The sequence below is a fragment of the Podarcis tiliguerta genome (genome assembly GCF_965153285.1).
Source record: "Podarcis tiliguerta genome assembly, chromosome: 4".
NCBI classification, from domain to species: Eukaryota; Metazoa; Chordata; class Lepidosauria; order Squamata; family Lacertidae; genus Podarcis; species Podarcis tiliguerta.
In genome coordinates, this window is record NC_139537.1 from 70,135,376 (window position 1) to 70,152,243 (window position 16,868).

The 16,868-nt window shown below is 41.2% G+C and overlaps 1 protein-coding gene across 4 annotated transcripts in view; it reads left to right on the forward strand.

Annotated features, from left to right (window-relative positions):
* OCA2 (OCA2 melanosomal transmembrane protein) overlaps nt 1-16,868 on the forward strand; it is a 147,358-nt gene that overhangs the window by 66,677 nt on the left and 63,813 nt on the right. For all 4 annotated transcript variants that reach the window (XM_083437759.1, XM_083437757.1, XM_083437760.1 and 1 more), the window contains 3 exons: nt 734-858; nt 3,512-3,650; nt 8,198-8,330. In XM_083437759.1, the coding sequence (XP_083293885.1) occupies nt 734-858; nt 3,512-3,650; nt 8,198-8,330 (397 nt within the window). The remainder of the gene's footprint in view (nt 1-733; nt 859-3,511; nt 3,651-8,197; nt 8,331-16,868) is intronic.

A 16,868-nucleotide genomic window follows, 5' to 3' on the forward strand; every position in this document is an offset into this window, starting at 1 on the left:
TCTCCCTTCCCCTCTTAGGTCAATTACTTATTTCTAGCCTATTCGTGCTTTGATCATTACAGGCAGACCTTGCAAAAAAAGCAGCAACATTCATCCTGTAATTTTCTAAAGGTTTTAGCAGATGGATGACGCTTTTGGCAAAATTATCTTAGAAGTGATGGGTAAGGGCTGTAGGCACAGTGCTCAACTCTCTTAAACCCTGTTTAAATTAATGGTACTTAAATGCCATTAGTATCAATAAGGCAAAGAGGACCACTTCTCACATTAAGTAGTGGCAAATGGTGAATGCCTGGCGCAGCATGTACCATCAGTTTCAGTGAACGTGCATTGCTATAATATAAAATGGACTCCATGGGAGGAAGTGCGGAATATGCATTTGATTTTTAAGAAATGACAATAAAACACACCTTCGCAGCATTTTACATGTACTCATAAATTTTAATGTTAGGCACGATTCGCTTTGGCTTCATTGTATCTTAGGGAATGTATGATAACACTGGCTTTTGTCTTCTGAAATACTTAGATTCGTAAGGTTCCCCCCCCCCCTTTTCCCATTTTGAAAAATCTGGCAAAAGTCACTTTGCCCAGTTACCACAGCTTAATAAACACTGTACCTCTTGGTATGAGGTGATGCTGAACGACAGCTCCACATCTCATTGCTTAGCAAGAACTGTGATGTTGTCCATCGTGCTAATCAATTCCATCATATTTCCTCTGTGTCTGTTTTTATTAGGCTTACAGACTCTCTCGAGGCAAAGTGTGGGCCATGATTATCATTCTCTGTCTTATTGCTGCGATCCTCTCAGCCTTCTTGGACAACGTTACTACAATGCTCCTCTTTACCCCAGTCACCATAAGGTAGTTCTTCAAAAAACAAGCAAGCAAGCAAACAAATAAACAAAACCTCATAAAGGTGGAATGGGCAGGGGATTCAAACCATTTTGAGTGTCCTAATATGCCGTCTGAACACAGGCAGGTGGGAGGTCACCCTGACCATGTGTTCACTCAGGTCGCCTCAAACAAGTCCCCCTCCCCCATATGGTCAGCACCAATGTGGGCTGTTTTCTTACAGTCCCAAGAGGCTGGGATTGTGTTTGTCTTTACTGGAGGAAGGAAGGAGGAAGATAGACCTAACAGGCAGCCTGTGGGTCACCAGGATTTTTGCAACAAAGCAATGGTTGGGAGAAAACAGACCCAGGGAGGGATTTACCTGGAGACCTTCCAGAGAGAGATGAGTCATCATGTGACTCAGAGCATGGTGTGGGCAGGTACTTTTATTGACTCATGTGCTTGCCCCATTCATGCATAAAGGTGGAGGTGGAGGCTTGACCTTAGACTACCAGGCATTTGTATGTGTGATGGCAGCTGAACCCAACCTTATCTCTCCATGCTTTATTCTTTCAGACAGTTCTGCTTTATTCTTGCTTCAGTTCTGAAGTGCAGCCCACTTCAAAACTGAAGCAAAGTGCCTGCATTGATGAGTTTTCAGTTGCCCTCACCACTGCGTAATAAAAACTTGACTTTCCACCCCCAGCTTTATTTGAGGACTGACATATAGATGCACACCTTCTATATACTGACACTCCTTTCTCCTGCCTGCTGGTTTGTGAGTTTTCAGCTGGAAATTAGTCTTGAAGCCCAAACAAAAGTAATTGTACTTTCCCCTCTCTCTGATATTTTATTAGGCAGAGCTTCACCTTTCAGCCCATAATGGTAGAATTGTCCCTGAGTAAAATAAATATTGCTAAGGTATTGGTTGTTTCAGATATGCTGCAAAATGTGGAAGTTGACTTAACTGGTAATAATTTATGTGCGCATATATTTTTCATATGCTGATGTCACGGCTACATGACTTTTTAATTTCCTTATCTGGAACCTCTCTCTCTCTCTCTCTCTCTCTCTCACACACACACACACACTGTTTTTAAACAAGCTCTGTTTCCTCTCCTCCCCTCCCCTCTCTCACTGCTGTGTTAGTCATTCACTTTATTTTGTTGCTGTCTTCCTCAGACTTCTTCAGTCCAATTTTAAAATGGTATTCTAAGCTGCTATTACCATGGTGATGCAGCTTAGTAGAAAATTCTCCTGATTCCTTGACAATAAGGCTTTAGCCCTTTACCAGCGGTGCATGAAATATGATCTTATTTTCTTGTCACATTTTGTGGCAAACTCAGTATTTTGCAGGAGTTACCAAGATGAATCCCAATCATCTTACCTAGGGGTGGACAACCTCAGGCCCAGGAGGCAGATGTGGCCCTCCAGGCATTTCTGTCTGGCCCCTGGGTTTGTCCCCAGCTAGTGTCCCTTTCCTGGGCCACACCAGTCAACATTCCTGCTCTACACCCTTCTCAAGTGCTTTTATGCACTTGGCAGGGCTGAGTGTCCTTAAACTATGTGACTGCGTCCTGTTTGCCTGGATGGATGTGTAGAGTAGAAACCTTTAGCTTTTTCTGTGGCTGGAATGTAGCTCCCATCAGTTGCTCTGTTATGTACTGAAGTTCTCACCCTGGGCCAGCAGAGGGATACTGTAGATAGTTTTCACTCAGGTCCGCATATGCAAATAAGAAATTGAAAGTGACGTTCAGTGATTGGATAGTTACAGAAAGTTGTTACTGTTGCTTTGTAGTTGAGCTCTATATAAGCAGATTGGCTGAACCCTTTAGCCCAGTTCTGTTCTGGCCTGTGAATAAACAAGAGCTGTCTGAAGAATCGCTGTGTCGTCTGATATGTTCACCCACAACTTAACACGCTCTGTTTACTTTTGCATTTGACCCCATCACATTTGCCTCTGGCCTCGCCTACCACTGGCTTGTGGTGTCTCTGCTGAAAAAGGGTCCTCACCCCTGTTATACACCAACCCATTCTAAGGGGGGGGGTCCTCCATATAGCTAGAACAGCACCATCCATGCACAAGGCAAGCTGGTTTGCAGAAATACAAACAAACACCAAACCAGTCCAGTTAGGCCTGAGCATGGAATACTGACTTGTCTGTTGAGAGGAAAACATGGGGCAGGTTTGGGAGGAAATGGAATGGAGTGCCTCAGAAAAGACATGGTTGGCTGGAACCCTGGAACAGGAGCACTCCACTTCGCAACATATTGTCGCGGGGCCTGCTTGTGAATACTAGTCGTCTTGCTTTTGTCAATAGGAAAAGGGATTTAAGGAGAGGAAGTGGAGGAGCAACTCAAGCAAACTGCATCTATTATAATTTCCGCTAGATTCCACTGTTTGAACTGTTTGTCTGTGCTTTGCAAAACAGGTCTGTACAAGAAAGCTGCAATCTAATATTCAGCAAAGTGAGAGGCTATTATATGAATGCTCTTCTTATGATAAGAGCGAAAAATGATTTGCTCATTGGGGTGTGGGACACGATATTTATTTTTATCTATCACAAATACTAATGGGCTCTCTTTCTGGCGCATAGTTTGAGCTAGCTTTGGAAACATAAACCAGCGATTTTAGAAATCATATGAAAAGGATCAGATTGTATTTTTGATCTGTGTCTTTGCAGGTTATGTGAGGTGCTTAACCTAGATCCCAGGCATGTCCTGATTGCCGAAGTAATCTTCACAAACATTGGAGGGGCCTCTACAGCTATTGGGGACCCACCCAATGTGATTATTGTTTCAAAGCAGGAGCTCAGGAACGAGGTATGTATTGCTGCCTATTGTGCAAATGGAAAATAAATACAGATGCTCTATTCAGCAGTGCTTATCTGTTCTTCCCACTGTGCTGAAAGATAAAAGACTGCACCTGTTCTGGCACAGAACCAGTTGTTATTTTTTTTCTAGACTGATGCTGTAAGGGATAATGCAAACCTGAGGAAAGAAAGAAAAACAACCCACACTAATACATAATACATATGCATCTCATCTCTGATTAATATAAATTCTACTTTAGTATAAAGGCTGCAGTTCCATATACACACTTACCTGGAAGTAAGTTCTATTGAATTCACTGGAACTTACTTCTGAGTAGATACACATAGGCTTGCACTGCAAGCTGGGTAATTGGTTTGTTTGTTTGTGATTTTGCCATCCATTTAATCAGGCTTTTTAGTTGTATTGACCATTGCCTTGTTTTCTCCCTTCTCCTTAATCTGGGCATACACACACACACACACACACACACAGACAGACAGACAGAGAGAGAGATAGATTTATTTTTCAAGTATACAAATCCAAAACAACAAACAATTCCCCCCTTTCCCTTCGGAGAATTGAACAACAAATGACATTATGGATGCAGTATTGATATGGGAACAGTTAAAAAAATATATATTTTCCTCAAACATTTTATACTTAATGTACAGAATACACTTTCCCCTTAAACATCAGATACTTTGTATGAGTTCCATATGCACCTTCTGTTTTTTATAAACACAACAGTAGCTTTAATATATCACCAGTATTATAACTTCTGGTTTGTTGCGTTTGCACAGAGATGCACTTTTATTGCCATGTCATGAACACGGATGGAGGGATTTGTTGCTGTCCTGGGATTTTCCCTTCTATTTCTTTCCCATAGTTGAGCTTTGTATGACTTGTGAAATGTTAAGACTAGTCTTATTTGCTTGAGGATATCCCCTTCTTTTAACATTTAAAACATGACTTTTGAAGACCAGTGACTCCCCAAAATATCTCAACTTGATGTCATTTATACTTGAAAAAGGTATATCATGGTCGTGGACATTTTTATTGGCTACTGAAGCTTCTTCCAGTGTTAACCTCAGCTTGCGCTGACACTGTGTGAACAACATGGTGGACAATGGCTGCTTACCCAGTCACAGGGTGGGCAGCAGATGTGGTCCATCATATCAAACTCCTTCCTCTTAGGAGCAATGCCAGGGCTAGGCAGTTGGCAGTTAGGGAATTCCCAGGCCGGCCACTGGAGATTGGCGGGCTTTCCCGCCATCTGTTATTTGAATCCTGGCCAATCCGGCTGGACTATGTGGGTGGGGCTTGGCACCCGATAAAGGCTGGCTGCACTGACCTCCAGTGACACAGTGCATTAATTTAATACAACCCCAACTGATTTTGGGGGGAGTCACTTCTCTATGTATGTGTGGCACATGAATATATATATATACTTCTCCTGGAGATCCTGATTGCTCCAAGGTGATACTTTCCAGAAATACATTGGGTTCTCGCTCTGTGTGTGTTTTTAAAAATGTTTTCCTCAGACAGATGAAATACAGTCTTCAAGTCTAGATTTTTAAACATTGGGAATGGAAATCTGAAAAGCAGCTTATTGCCTCAAACAGAAATAAAATAATACAAAAGCTGTATTTTATGTTAGGCATCGGTTTACTGTGCTTGATAGATCTCTTTCTCTCCTTTATAGACTTCATCTCTTGCTCAGCTCAAAGACTGTTTGAATGCATTTAGACTTGCCACAATTTGTTCATTAAAAACACAGAGATAAGGATGTACTTTGTAGAAAAATGCAAGTGAACTAAAATGGGAAATATTTCCCAGCAGTGATTAATAGCCCTTCACTCCCACTCTGCAAAGGAATAAAAATTATTGGTACCCTCTTTACGTAACAGAAGAGGTATATTTCTTGTTCTCTTTGTTTCTTCATTGCTTAGATGGGGAATATGCATTAACAAGAAGTCTATCAGCTTGATCTTCTAGAGTCAGCAATGGCGGCATACACAGTCACGGAGGTGGGCGGCTGTTGCGGCCCATCGTGGGTCCCTCAACCCCCTATGGGAGCAATGTCAGGGGGCTAGGCAGCCAGTCATGGGTAATTCCCTGGCCGGCCACTGTGGATTGTTGGCCTTTCCTTCCACAGGCATATTTTGAATCCTGGCCAATCCGGCCGGGCTATGTTTTAAGACTCTGAAAGCAGGGACTGCTAGAACACAGTTGCCCTGACATTCCAAGCCAATCAAGGATGACATACTATGACAATATTTTACTTAGTTACAGAGCCATTTAAAATACAAGCTATCCAGATTCCTGGGAGAATAAAATGTTTTAACCTGACCAAGCCCAAACTGTAATCCAGTGTGCACCAACCCAGCTAACATTAACTAGATGGGGTGTAAGATCTGTCTTCAGTGTTGTTGTGTGGCACCCAATTGGGCAGATGCCAGGACCTCTGCTGTAAAAGGTTATGAAAAGGATTGCTACATCCTTTTGTTTCTTGCCATCATTTAGCATCAAGAGCTGTAAGAGACCCAGTGTAGGTAAAAAAATCAAGCACCTGGTAATAATAATAGTAATAATAATTAATAATAATAATATTTATATCCCGCCCTCCCCAGCCGAAGCCGGGCTCAGGGCGGCTAACAACAATTGGTAGTAGTCCTATGGCTCTGGGATGCATATGCCTTGGAAAACCACAAGTCATTTATTTATTTATTTATTTATTTATTTAAACATCTTCTCAAAGGAGCTCAAGGTGATGTACTACATTTTTCAATGTAGTATTGGAATGCTGCACAGTTTATTTCTGTAACACTTCAAAACATTTCCCCAGGAATCTTAGGTAAAATGTTGCCCGGTTTAATTATTTTTTTAAAAAAACACACAACCAAATGTTTTTATTTTTGTGGTGCAGGATTGACTACCTTTGTACCCATAAATTTTCAACATTTGTGACTTTGAGGCTTCAGAGATTATAACCATTTCCTATCTTAGCTTTACACTGCCTGAGAGGTCATAAACTAGTAGACCATAAAGTAAAAATGTCGCCTAAAGTTTCAGAGCAACCCCCCCCCAATAACTCCATAAAATTTTCTGAAACCTTTTAAAGCTTAAGCTCTGTTATTGCTTTTTTAAAATGTTCTTGTCTTGAGTAGTCTTATCTTGCTTGTCATGATTTCCATTTTCGCAAAAAGCAACGACTATGATTTTTAGCTCATCTCAATATGTTTCCTTTTCAAATTAAGCATATTTCTGGAACATTTCCAGTTCTGTTCCACATGGAAGCAAGAACGTTTTCCTAATATTAGCAGCCACCTCTATATAGCCGAAGGACTGTCACACACAAGATGTGATTATCTTACTTATCTTATGTATGTAGTATATGGCTCTTGAATTAATTGTGGGAAGAGTAAGTTACAAAATCTTGGCAGATGCTCCTTTCTTAGGTGATGTAAAGGGTAGCACTGACTACAGAGAATGCCGGATGCTTGCAATCGTGTAACACATCTTAATCAGCAAGAGATTCACATGCCACCAAGAGTTCAAAAGTTTAATTTAGTGCTACATGAATGAGACTTTGCTGGGTGAGTCTTCCCTTCCGCTGGTGCAGCCTCAAGAAGATCAGAAACTTCTGCTTCTAGGGATGGAGAAGAAATTCAGATCAGCATGCATTTAAAGCATGCAACAAATTCACACTTTCTGAAAGCTGATCGAAAACACAAAAAGGAGGGAAATGAATTAATTATAAATTATATATTTATTTGAAGTGAGTCATTTTATATAAAAAATAAGTGTTACAATCAGAACCATCCGCCTTTGACTTGTAGGTGTGGTCCAGAAACCACCTGTCAAAAAATTATTTAGTTGAGATTCCTGCATTGCAGGGGGTTGGACTAGATGAGCCTTGGGGTCCTTTTCAACTCTACAATTCTATGATTCTGTGATTAATCATTACTACCTTCATCCCCCTCACCATGCATTGAAGAGCTATTTAGGTCGGAAGACAGGAAGAGAAACATAATAATAAATGTTAATTGCTATCATCATCACCTCAATAAAACAGAGTTCAGTGGAATACCAAGTTTGATTATTGCAAATAATAAAATAAAATAAATCCCACCATCCTTTTTGGTCACATCCACACCATACATATAAAGCATGTTTAATGTGCATGGATTTCCCCCAAAGAATGCTGGGAGCTGTAGTTTGTTAAGGCTCCTAGGAATTGTAACTCTGTGAGGGTTAGACTACAGTCCCCAAAATTCTTTGGAGGATGCCATGAATGTTTTAAGTGGTATAAATGTACTTCAAATGTATGGGGTTTATGTCAGTGGAAATTTGCTGAGCATACACCTAACTTCTCAACTGAAATCAAGGTGCTAAACGTAGTGCTATATTTTAGCTGGATTGTATTGCCAAGTACAGAAGGAGACCTGCACTGTTCTGCTAAGAAGACACTACAATAATATTCAGTGCCGTTTTATGTATCGCCCTGAGAGTTGCTGTAATTGATTCTACTTCAATTATATATCTTTTATTCCCAGGGAGTGGACTTTGCAGGATTTACAGGGCACATGTTTGTTGGGATTTGCCTCGTGCTTCTTGTCTCCATTCCTTTCCTAAGACTTCTCTACTGGAACAAAAAGCTATACAACAAAGAGCCAAGTGAAATTGTTGGTGAGTTTGAGCTTCAGATTATATATTGGGGAAGGGGAATAGATGCAATAACCAAACGAACTCATAACACCCTAGTGTTTTTAATCGTATGAAAATGGCTGCTGCCAAGTCCCTTTCCCTCTTTGTTATACTAATGGACCATTGCTTGTTTTCTTTAGCCCTCAAGCCATTATTTCTCCTTCTTACACCAGAGAATTGCTGCGGAGAGCACATGGTGCAAAGTGTATCAGATATAATGAATCAGGGTCTTGGGAACTGGACCTGTTCCAGTCTATTTTGTTAAATTTACATGATGCTTAATAGAGTTCTAAGCAGTTTATAAAATACAAAGCTAGTTATACAAACATTAAAATATGGACATTCAGAATTAATCCCACGTAGAATTCTGTCATAGGCTGCCTTGGTTACTGAATGGAAAAGCGGAACAGAAGTTCTGAAAATAAACACATAAAAATCTGTATGTGGGTCTCTTCAACACCAACCAGATTTAAGAAGATTTCATGAAAGGCCATTAAGCCTTTTTAATATAAGGCTGAGAATCTCTAGCTGAGATTCTTTCATTGCAGGGAGTTGAGACTAGATGACTTTCGGGGTCCTTCCCAACACAACAGAGTGGCTGGCTAATAATAATAATAATAATAATAATAATAATAATAATAATAATAATAAATTCCAACTCTAGGTTGTAGAAAACATCTTTTCCAGTCAATACCTTCAGATCTTTTCTAACTTAAAATTTCTGGCTATTTCACTGCAAGTTTTTAAAAATGCATTTAATAGTAAATACCATATTTTTCTGTGTATAAGACTAGAGTTTTCCCCTAAAAAATAATGTCAAAAAACAGGGGGCGTCTTATACATTGGACCATCTCCCCTCATTTTCTTAAATCTGAGCCCCCCAAAATAGGGGGCGTCTTATACACGGGGGGTATCTTATAGATGGAAAAATACGGCAAACTTTAAAAGCTGGCAAATCCCTAGAGCCCAGTTCACACAATTACAGATCTTTAAATACTGTACTGTACATTGAGTGGAAGAAGGGGCTAATGATGCCCCTCCCCCACATATGAGGATGGAATATGTGATGTAGTTATATGTGCGTACATCCGGCAAAAAATAATAGACTTCTGTGGTCCTCGTAAACCTTTCATAAGGATTGTGGGGATTAGTTGTACATACTCATTGATGAGTATGCAATATGCACAGGATTTTAGTGCCTTAACGCGATTGGGGGCCACTCTTATTTGATTATAGGTTTTGAGGTTTTCTGCTTAGAGGTTTTTCACTGCTTTAAGGTTTGTTTGTTTACAATTTTATGAAATAAACAAATTTTTTTGAATAAATGGTATTGTAAAATGACTGGTAAGCAAATCTGCCAATTTTGGTTTCTCTCAGTTTCTTGTTTTTCCCCAACATTAAATTCAGTCCTCCGCATTTCCACATGAGTATGCATTTTTAATAGAAAACTCCTCATGAAAACTCCTCATCATTTTAGTGTGAATTTCTCTGAATATACAGTGGTGCCTCGCAAGGCGAAATTAATTCGTTCTGCGAGTTTTTTCGTTCTGCGAGTTTTTTCGTCTTGCGAAGCACCACTGTGTATTGACGGCTTCCCATAGGAATGCATTGCCGGTTTAAAAAAAAGGCGCAAGACATTTCGTCTTGCGAAGCAAGCCCCTAGGGAAATCCGTCTTGCAAAGCAACTCAGAAAATGAAAAACTCTTTCGTCTTGCGAGTTTTTCGTCTTCCGAGGCATTCGTCTTGCGAGGTACCACTGTACACATTTTTGTATGTGATATATTACAATATGCACATTTTTGTAAAACAAATTTCCCTAATGGGGTGCATATTTGCATGTTAGATTTATTAATACAGTGGTACCTCGCAAGACGAAAAACTCGCAAGATGAAAAACTCGCAAGATGAAAGGGTTTTTTCTTTTTTGAGTTGCTTCGCAAGACGAATTTATTGCACCTTTTTCTTAAAACCGTCAATGCATTTCCTATGGGAAACCGTGCTTCGCAAGACGAAAAATTCACAAGACGAAAAAACTCGCAGAACGAATTAATTTCGTCTTGCGAGGCACCACTGTATATGCATACTTTGGTATACACATTTTCGTACACTTGACTTGCAATTTGGCATTAACAGTGTGAATTTCAAAAGATGCCTGTGTTATTGTTTGTGTATTGTTTCAGAAAGCGCAAATTTGACAGGCTTGCCTTTCAATGCAAACTGAATTTAATTCCGTCTCCAGTGGCTAGCATAGATTTTGACACACATGCAGCCTTCATATCTGATTTTCCATATGCAAATTTTGCACTGGGGACCTGTACCCGAGTACAAGGCATTGTAAGAAACGACATTCATTTAATTGGTAATGAGACACAAGGCTAAAATCCCAAGGCATTTACTTGGAAGCAAGTCCCCCTGGAAACAAAGGGAGGCTTGAACTCTTCCTCAAGCTTGGGTTATTTATTGAAAAACAGAAGAGAAATGGAAGGACACGCTGTTGTTTAAAAATAGCATAATCATCCATACAAAAATGGTATATTTAACTAGCCAAAATTCTGCTGCCCTTGAAGAAACAAGCATATTCAGGCTCAAATTAGACTTGTCATCTGTGGTACTCTGCCGCCTACTATAGTCAGATTCAGCAGTTCTCGTAATTAGCAAGCGATCTTCTTTTTTCCCTATAATCAGCAACAAGCTACATCATGATAGAGCCAATCAGTACCTGCTCAATAAAAGCAAATACTAAAGTACTAGTTCTATTAACATTTTCTGTAAAATGGGATGGGAGAGGTGATCAAAGAACATTTCATTAAAAGGGAGCTGGGGCAATTTGGCTTCAGAGAAGTAACAGAATGTCTGCAAGATGTTTTAATGGGTCTTTTCGATCTCTAATTGCTGTGGTTTTGCGATAACCTTCAATAGATTGTTTGAAGCAGCTGTTTCAATCAGCTTGGTGTCTGCTATGTTGCCCTCTGATTACCAATCAAACAAGCACTGAATGTATATATAAAGAACCAGTTTACTGTTCTCTGCTGCTTTGATTTCCTTCCTTGTCATATCCTTTTGAGTACTGCGTGTTGCTATTCAGCTGCTTAAATTAGAAAGGATTCACAAGACTGATCTTTCCCACTGTAATGAGACTACTTGCACTCTGTAGGGATGTTCATATGTATTGCAGACTTTTCTTTTTTAATTAACTGTTTATTGAAGGCTTTTCAAGTTTTGACAGAGTATAGAATCATAGAATCGTAGAGTTGGAAGGGACGCAAAGGGTCTTTTGTACACTTGACTTGCAATTTGGCATTAACAGTGTGAATTTCAAAAGATACCTGTGTTATTGTTTGTGTATTGTTTCAGAAAGTGCAAATCTGAAAGGCTTGCCTTTCAGTGCAAACTGTGTTAGTGTGGTGTAGTGGTTAAGAGCAGTAGACTTGTAATCTGGGGAACTGGGTTCGCGTCTCCACATGCAGCCTGCTGGGTGACCTTGGGCTAGTCACACTTCTCTGAAGTCTCTCAGCCCCACTCACCTCACAGAGTGTTTGTTGTGGGGGAGGAAGGGAAAGGAGAATGTTAGCTGCTTTGAGACTCCTTCGGGTAGGGATAAAGCAGGATATCAAATCCAAATCCAAACTCTTCTTCTAGTACAACCCCCTGCAATGCAGGAAGCTTAACTAACGCATCAGATTGCCACCGAAACTCTGCTTAAAAACCTCCAAGGAAGGAGAGTCCACAACTTCCCAAGGGAGACCGTTCCACTGTCAAACAGCTCTTACTGTCAGAAGGTTCTTCCTGATGTTTAGTTGGAATCTCCTTTTTTGTAATTTGAAGCCATTGGTTCGAGTCCTACCCTCCAGAGCAGGAGAAAACAAGCTTCCATGTGACAGCCCTTGAGATATCTGAAGATAACTATCGTATCTCCTCTCAGTCTCCTCTTTTCCAGGCTAAGCATATCCAGCTTCAGCCGTTCTTCATAAGGCTTGGTTTCCAGACCCTTGATCATCTTGGTTACCCTCCTCTGCACACGTTCCAGCTTGTTAACATCCTTCTTAAATTGTGGTACCCAGAATTGGACACAGTATTCCAAGTGTGGTCTGACCAAGGCAGAATAGAATGGTACAATTGCTTCCCTTGATCTGGGCACATGTCTTCTGTTGATGCAGCCTAGAACAGCATTAGCTTTTTGTTTGTTTGTTGCTGCTTCTGCATCACATTGTTGACTCGTGTTAAGCTTGTGGCCTCTAAGACCCCCTAGTACTCCATGCTTGCCCCACCTTTGCAGCAAGTTGGCTGTATTTCCACAGCTGCCTTTCCCCTCTTGTCCTAACCCAACAATTTTATTTATGGGGTTTTGTACCTGGTAAGCCACCTGCATGCAGATGGTCACTGGTTCAGTTCCTGGCATTTTCAGATAGGGCTGGAGACCCACCACCAGTCAATGTAGATCAGGGTGGGGAACATCCTTTGGCCAGTGGGGCAGATCCTTACCCTTGCTACCCCTTGTGCATGGAGAGACCCACCTGCCAACCAACATTGATGTAACAATGACACCAGGACTTCAAAGCACCACCCAAGACATGCCAAGATCTCTGAGCATTGCTTTGAAGCGTCACTGATCAGCAGGGTTGAAATCACTACCTGTCAGATGACTGGTGGTGAATTCAAGCCTGCTTTGTTCAGTAGATCTGATGCATAAATCAAGTTCCCCATGGGGAACGACGATGCAATTTAGAATTGAATGAAACCAATACTTAACACAGCACCAAAAATACAGTTTAAAGCAGAGAGTAAGAATATATAGTACCTAATGGGACATGCTCCCTCAAGAACTGAGTTTCAGACAGAGCGGCGGTGCTGCTTCTGCATTAGATGTAGCAAAACAGCTAAAAGGGGAAGCGGGTTCCGCAGCAGTAGGAGGAGAGGGAGGTGGCGGCAATGGCAGCAACCTGCCACCTTGTGCAATGCCAGGTCTTGTGCCAACCCTGGTTCCAGTGCCAGGGATCAGTGTTTAAAGGGTGCTAGCATATACTTAATATACATGCAGGCATGTCTGGCTATAAATACAAATCAGGCGTTGAGGTATTTAGGGAGCTGAAACAGGTGGAACTAAAAGAAACTAAAGGGACCTCTAATATTTCAAAACAGACAAGTGATTGGTGGTGGTGGTGAGAAGGGGGCCATGTTACAAGTTTGTATTGGCCCCTGAGAGATGATGATTGGGCACTGTTTGTGCTGCAGAACATATGGCAACTCTGTTGAAATTAATGAGCTTCAAATAAATGCTCTGATTTCCCCACTGAACGTTCTTGTTTGCTCAGCTGAAGGCTGCAGCTTTGCAATCATCTCGAAATCTGAGGATCTGGCACTACTGCAGTTCACAGTCTCTTTTAACTCCCCCCGCATCCTTCAGCTGCTTTAGTGAGCTGATAATGATGGGTACATCTCTTTTTCCTGTGATGTTTCCAAATTCCGCCAGGGATACATAGCCGCCTTTTGGAAAAAAATAACAACTTCTCTTTTGCAAGAGGACAACTGAGCAGCTATAGAGATCCTTCAGATTTCATCCTAATTCTGTCATGGATGAAAAATAATTTGACAAGGTGGGACACAGGGAAATTCACTGGATAATGAGAGGGAACTGGTTTTACTCGAAGCCTGCCCTGTGCATCTAGGTTCTCTCAGATTCTTCCAGTGATGTAGAAGCTGCCCCCTTCACCTGCAAAATGATCCTTCTCTTAGCCCTGACAAGCATAGTGGAGAGAGTAGAAATTGTGAATGCACTCTTTGTGTTTCTGGTGTAAATTTCTGAAGGAGGAATTTTAGATGTAGAGAAAGGTCATAGACATCAGCACGCCAGGATGATGTTAACTTACTTTCTTTCTTCAGACACTGTGTGAAGAATGGGGGCCTGTGACACTAATCCAGGGATGAGGAAGATGTGCCCCTCCCAATGTCACTGGGTTCCAGCTCCTAGTATCCCTGACTGTTGGTCATGCTGGGCTAGGGTTGATGGGAGATGAAGTTCAAGATAGGCATTGGACAGGGACGTTGTGATTGTGTTCTGGATTGTAGATTCTGAAAAGAGAGTTGGACTAGAACAGTCTTTCCCAAAGTGGCCAACCCCCCCCCCGGGGGGGGGGGCACTGGGATGATCCAGGGAGCAGTAGTAGCTTCGGATGCATTGAATAATAATAAGGGGGTGGGGGGGAAGCATAAAGAAGAGAAGAAAATTTTGAAAAACCATTTGTACATGCATGGGTGCAGCTGCCCCCCTCCCGATCAGTAAAAATACTTAGCTAACTGAGGTTCTGCCCCCCTAACAAAAATCCTGGCTACACCCATATGTACATGTATCATCTGTTGTGTAATGACATTTACTGCCAGGTTGGGCACCATTTTGGGATGGCAACACCTCCCCTGGACCCGGCAGTCGTGCTGAAGGAAAGGGCTTTTTCTGGGCTTGAGTGAACCCCTTTTAGCTTCACCTAGGACTGGGAAGTGGATCACAGCTTGTCCACTTGGCCAATGGCAGGTGAGCTGTGGTGCTGGCCCCACCCCCGGGGCAGATCAGACTGATCCGGCAGGTTTTTAATCCCAGTCCCTAATCCACCTCCTTGTCTATTTTATAATTTCAAGCTTCAAGGTGTCTTCTTTACAACAACATCTTTCTTCACTACATTGTAGGATGTACGTAGAAATATAGAAACATGAAAGAACGGAAGTTTGTCACTGCATCTTTCTGTTTGTTTGCTTATAGAAAGTAGATTTCCAGGGGAGCGCTGATTAATTTCCCCCCCTGAAAAGTGGGCGGAAGGCCAAATAAGTTTGGGAACCTCTGGTCTAGAGGATCCCAGGTTCCTTCCAAGTCGATCATCCTGATTCTGTTCAACACACACATCCCTGTATTTGTGTTTCCACTATAATTAATTTCATTAATGTTATTTATATCCCAAGGAAATGTCAATATTAACAAGATATAGTTACACTAAAAGCATTAAGTGAAATATCAATTTCTCAAGATATTACTGAAATGATTTTCGAACTCTCCTTCTGAGAGCAATTCCACACTTCATAATAGGCTATTGGCTATTGTGTATATCAAGTGCAGGCAGCTGGTTGCATCAATCATTCTTTACCTGACCCCATCGGTTTTAATTGTGATTTTTTTAAAAGAAAGAAAGAAAGCAGGGTGAAAAATGTATATGTGCTTCTGAAACGAGTATAATGAATTGCAGAGAGATTTCTTTTTCTCTGGACAGTTGGCAAAGTGTAAGCTTATCCTTTAATGAAAAATGTTGGCTAACTTGATTTTGGAAATGTTGTTGACCTAGAAGCCTGACACTCTGAGTTACGGTGTCTTCGTAGGGAGTAAATGGAAATTGTTTTGATAGATTTCAAAGCTGATGCAATTTTCTCAGCAACAAATTACATTGTCAGGACTTTAGTTGAGTGAAGAGCAGTAATTTGTGATTTTGAACTTGCTCTTCTGACGATGTAAAAGGACATTAAATATACAATACTATTGTGAATAGAAGTGATTGGTAGGTAAATAGGTGGTGAAGCAGTCTGCTTTTTCTTTTATCCACAGATATTTCCTGGCTGAGGTAAATATTCAGTGGCAGTAGGGATTAGGTACATAATAGGCATGCCTTCAAACATGAATGGACAACGGATATTGTATTACTGATACTATATTGGAGTTTTATAAACCAAACAATGGAAAATTATGTATACAGTGGAACCTCGGTTGCTGAACGTAATCCATTTCGGAAGACCGTTCGACTTCTGAAATGTTAGACAAACGAGGCACAATTGCTGACCGGCAATTGCAATGGAGAAAATGGAAAAACGTGCCTTGGAAGCCGTTCAATTTCTGAGGCGTGTTTGAAAACGGAAGTATTCACTTCCGGGTTGTTGGCATTCAACTTCTGAAGCGTTCGATGACTGAGGTTCCACTGTAGTGCATTAAGGTAGCGATGGGGAACCTACCATATGTTGTCAAAGTCCAGCTCCCATTATCCCTGACTATAGACCATGTTAGCTGAGGCAGATGAGAGTTGGAGTCCCACAATATCGTCAGTCCTGAATGAAAGTGCTGCCCACAGCTATATGGGAGACTATGGGGAAAGGCTGGCAGCAGTTACAATTCTTTGTAATGTCCCCCCTCTCCTCATTAGAAACATTTAATCCCATAAAGTCTAGAAATGTGACATATTCCTATATTTGGCCATGGTAAATCCAGAGTCCCCACAGGCATCCTTTTTATTGTGCTTTCATGATGATGCTATTGGAGCAGTTATATGTGATCTTGCTTCCAAATGCTGTTTGTGCAGGAGAAGTTTTGAAGCAGTCACATCTCTTGATTCCCAAACAGTGTTTATCCCATACCTTCCTGCTGAAATCCTGCAGCTTAGCTTAGAATACTGGAATTGTACCTCAGAAGGTCCATGTCTATACATTGAAGGGGTGGGATTTTGAAACAGGTGTTTCCTTTTCAGCAGGCAGATTTACATGGGAAGAGCTGCAT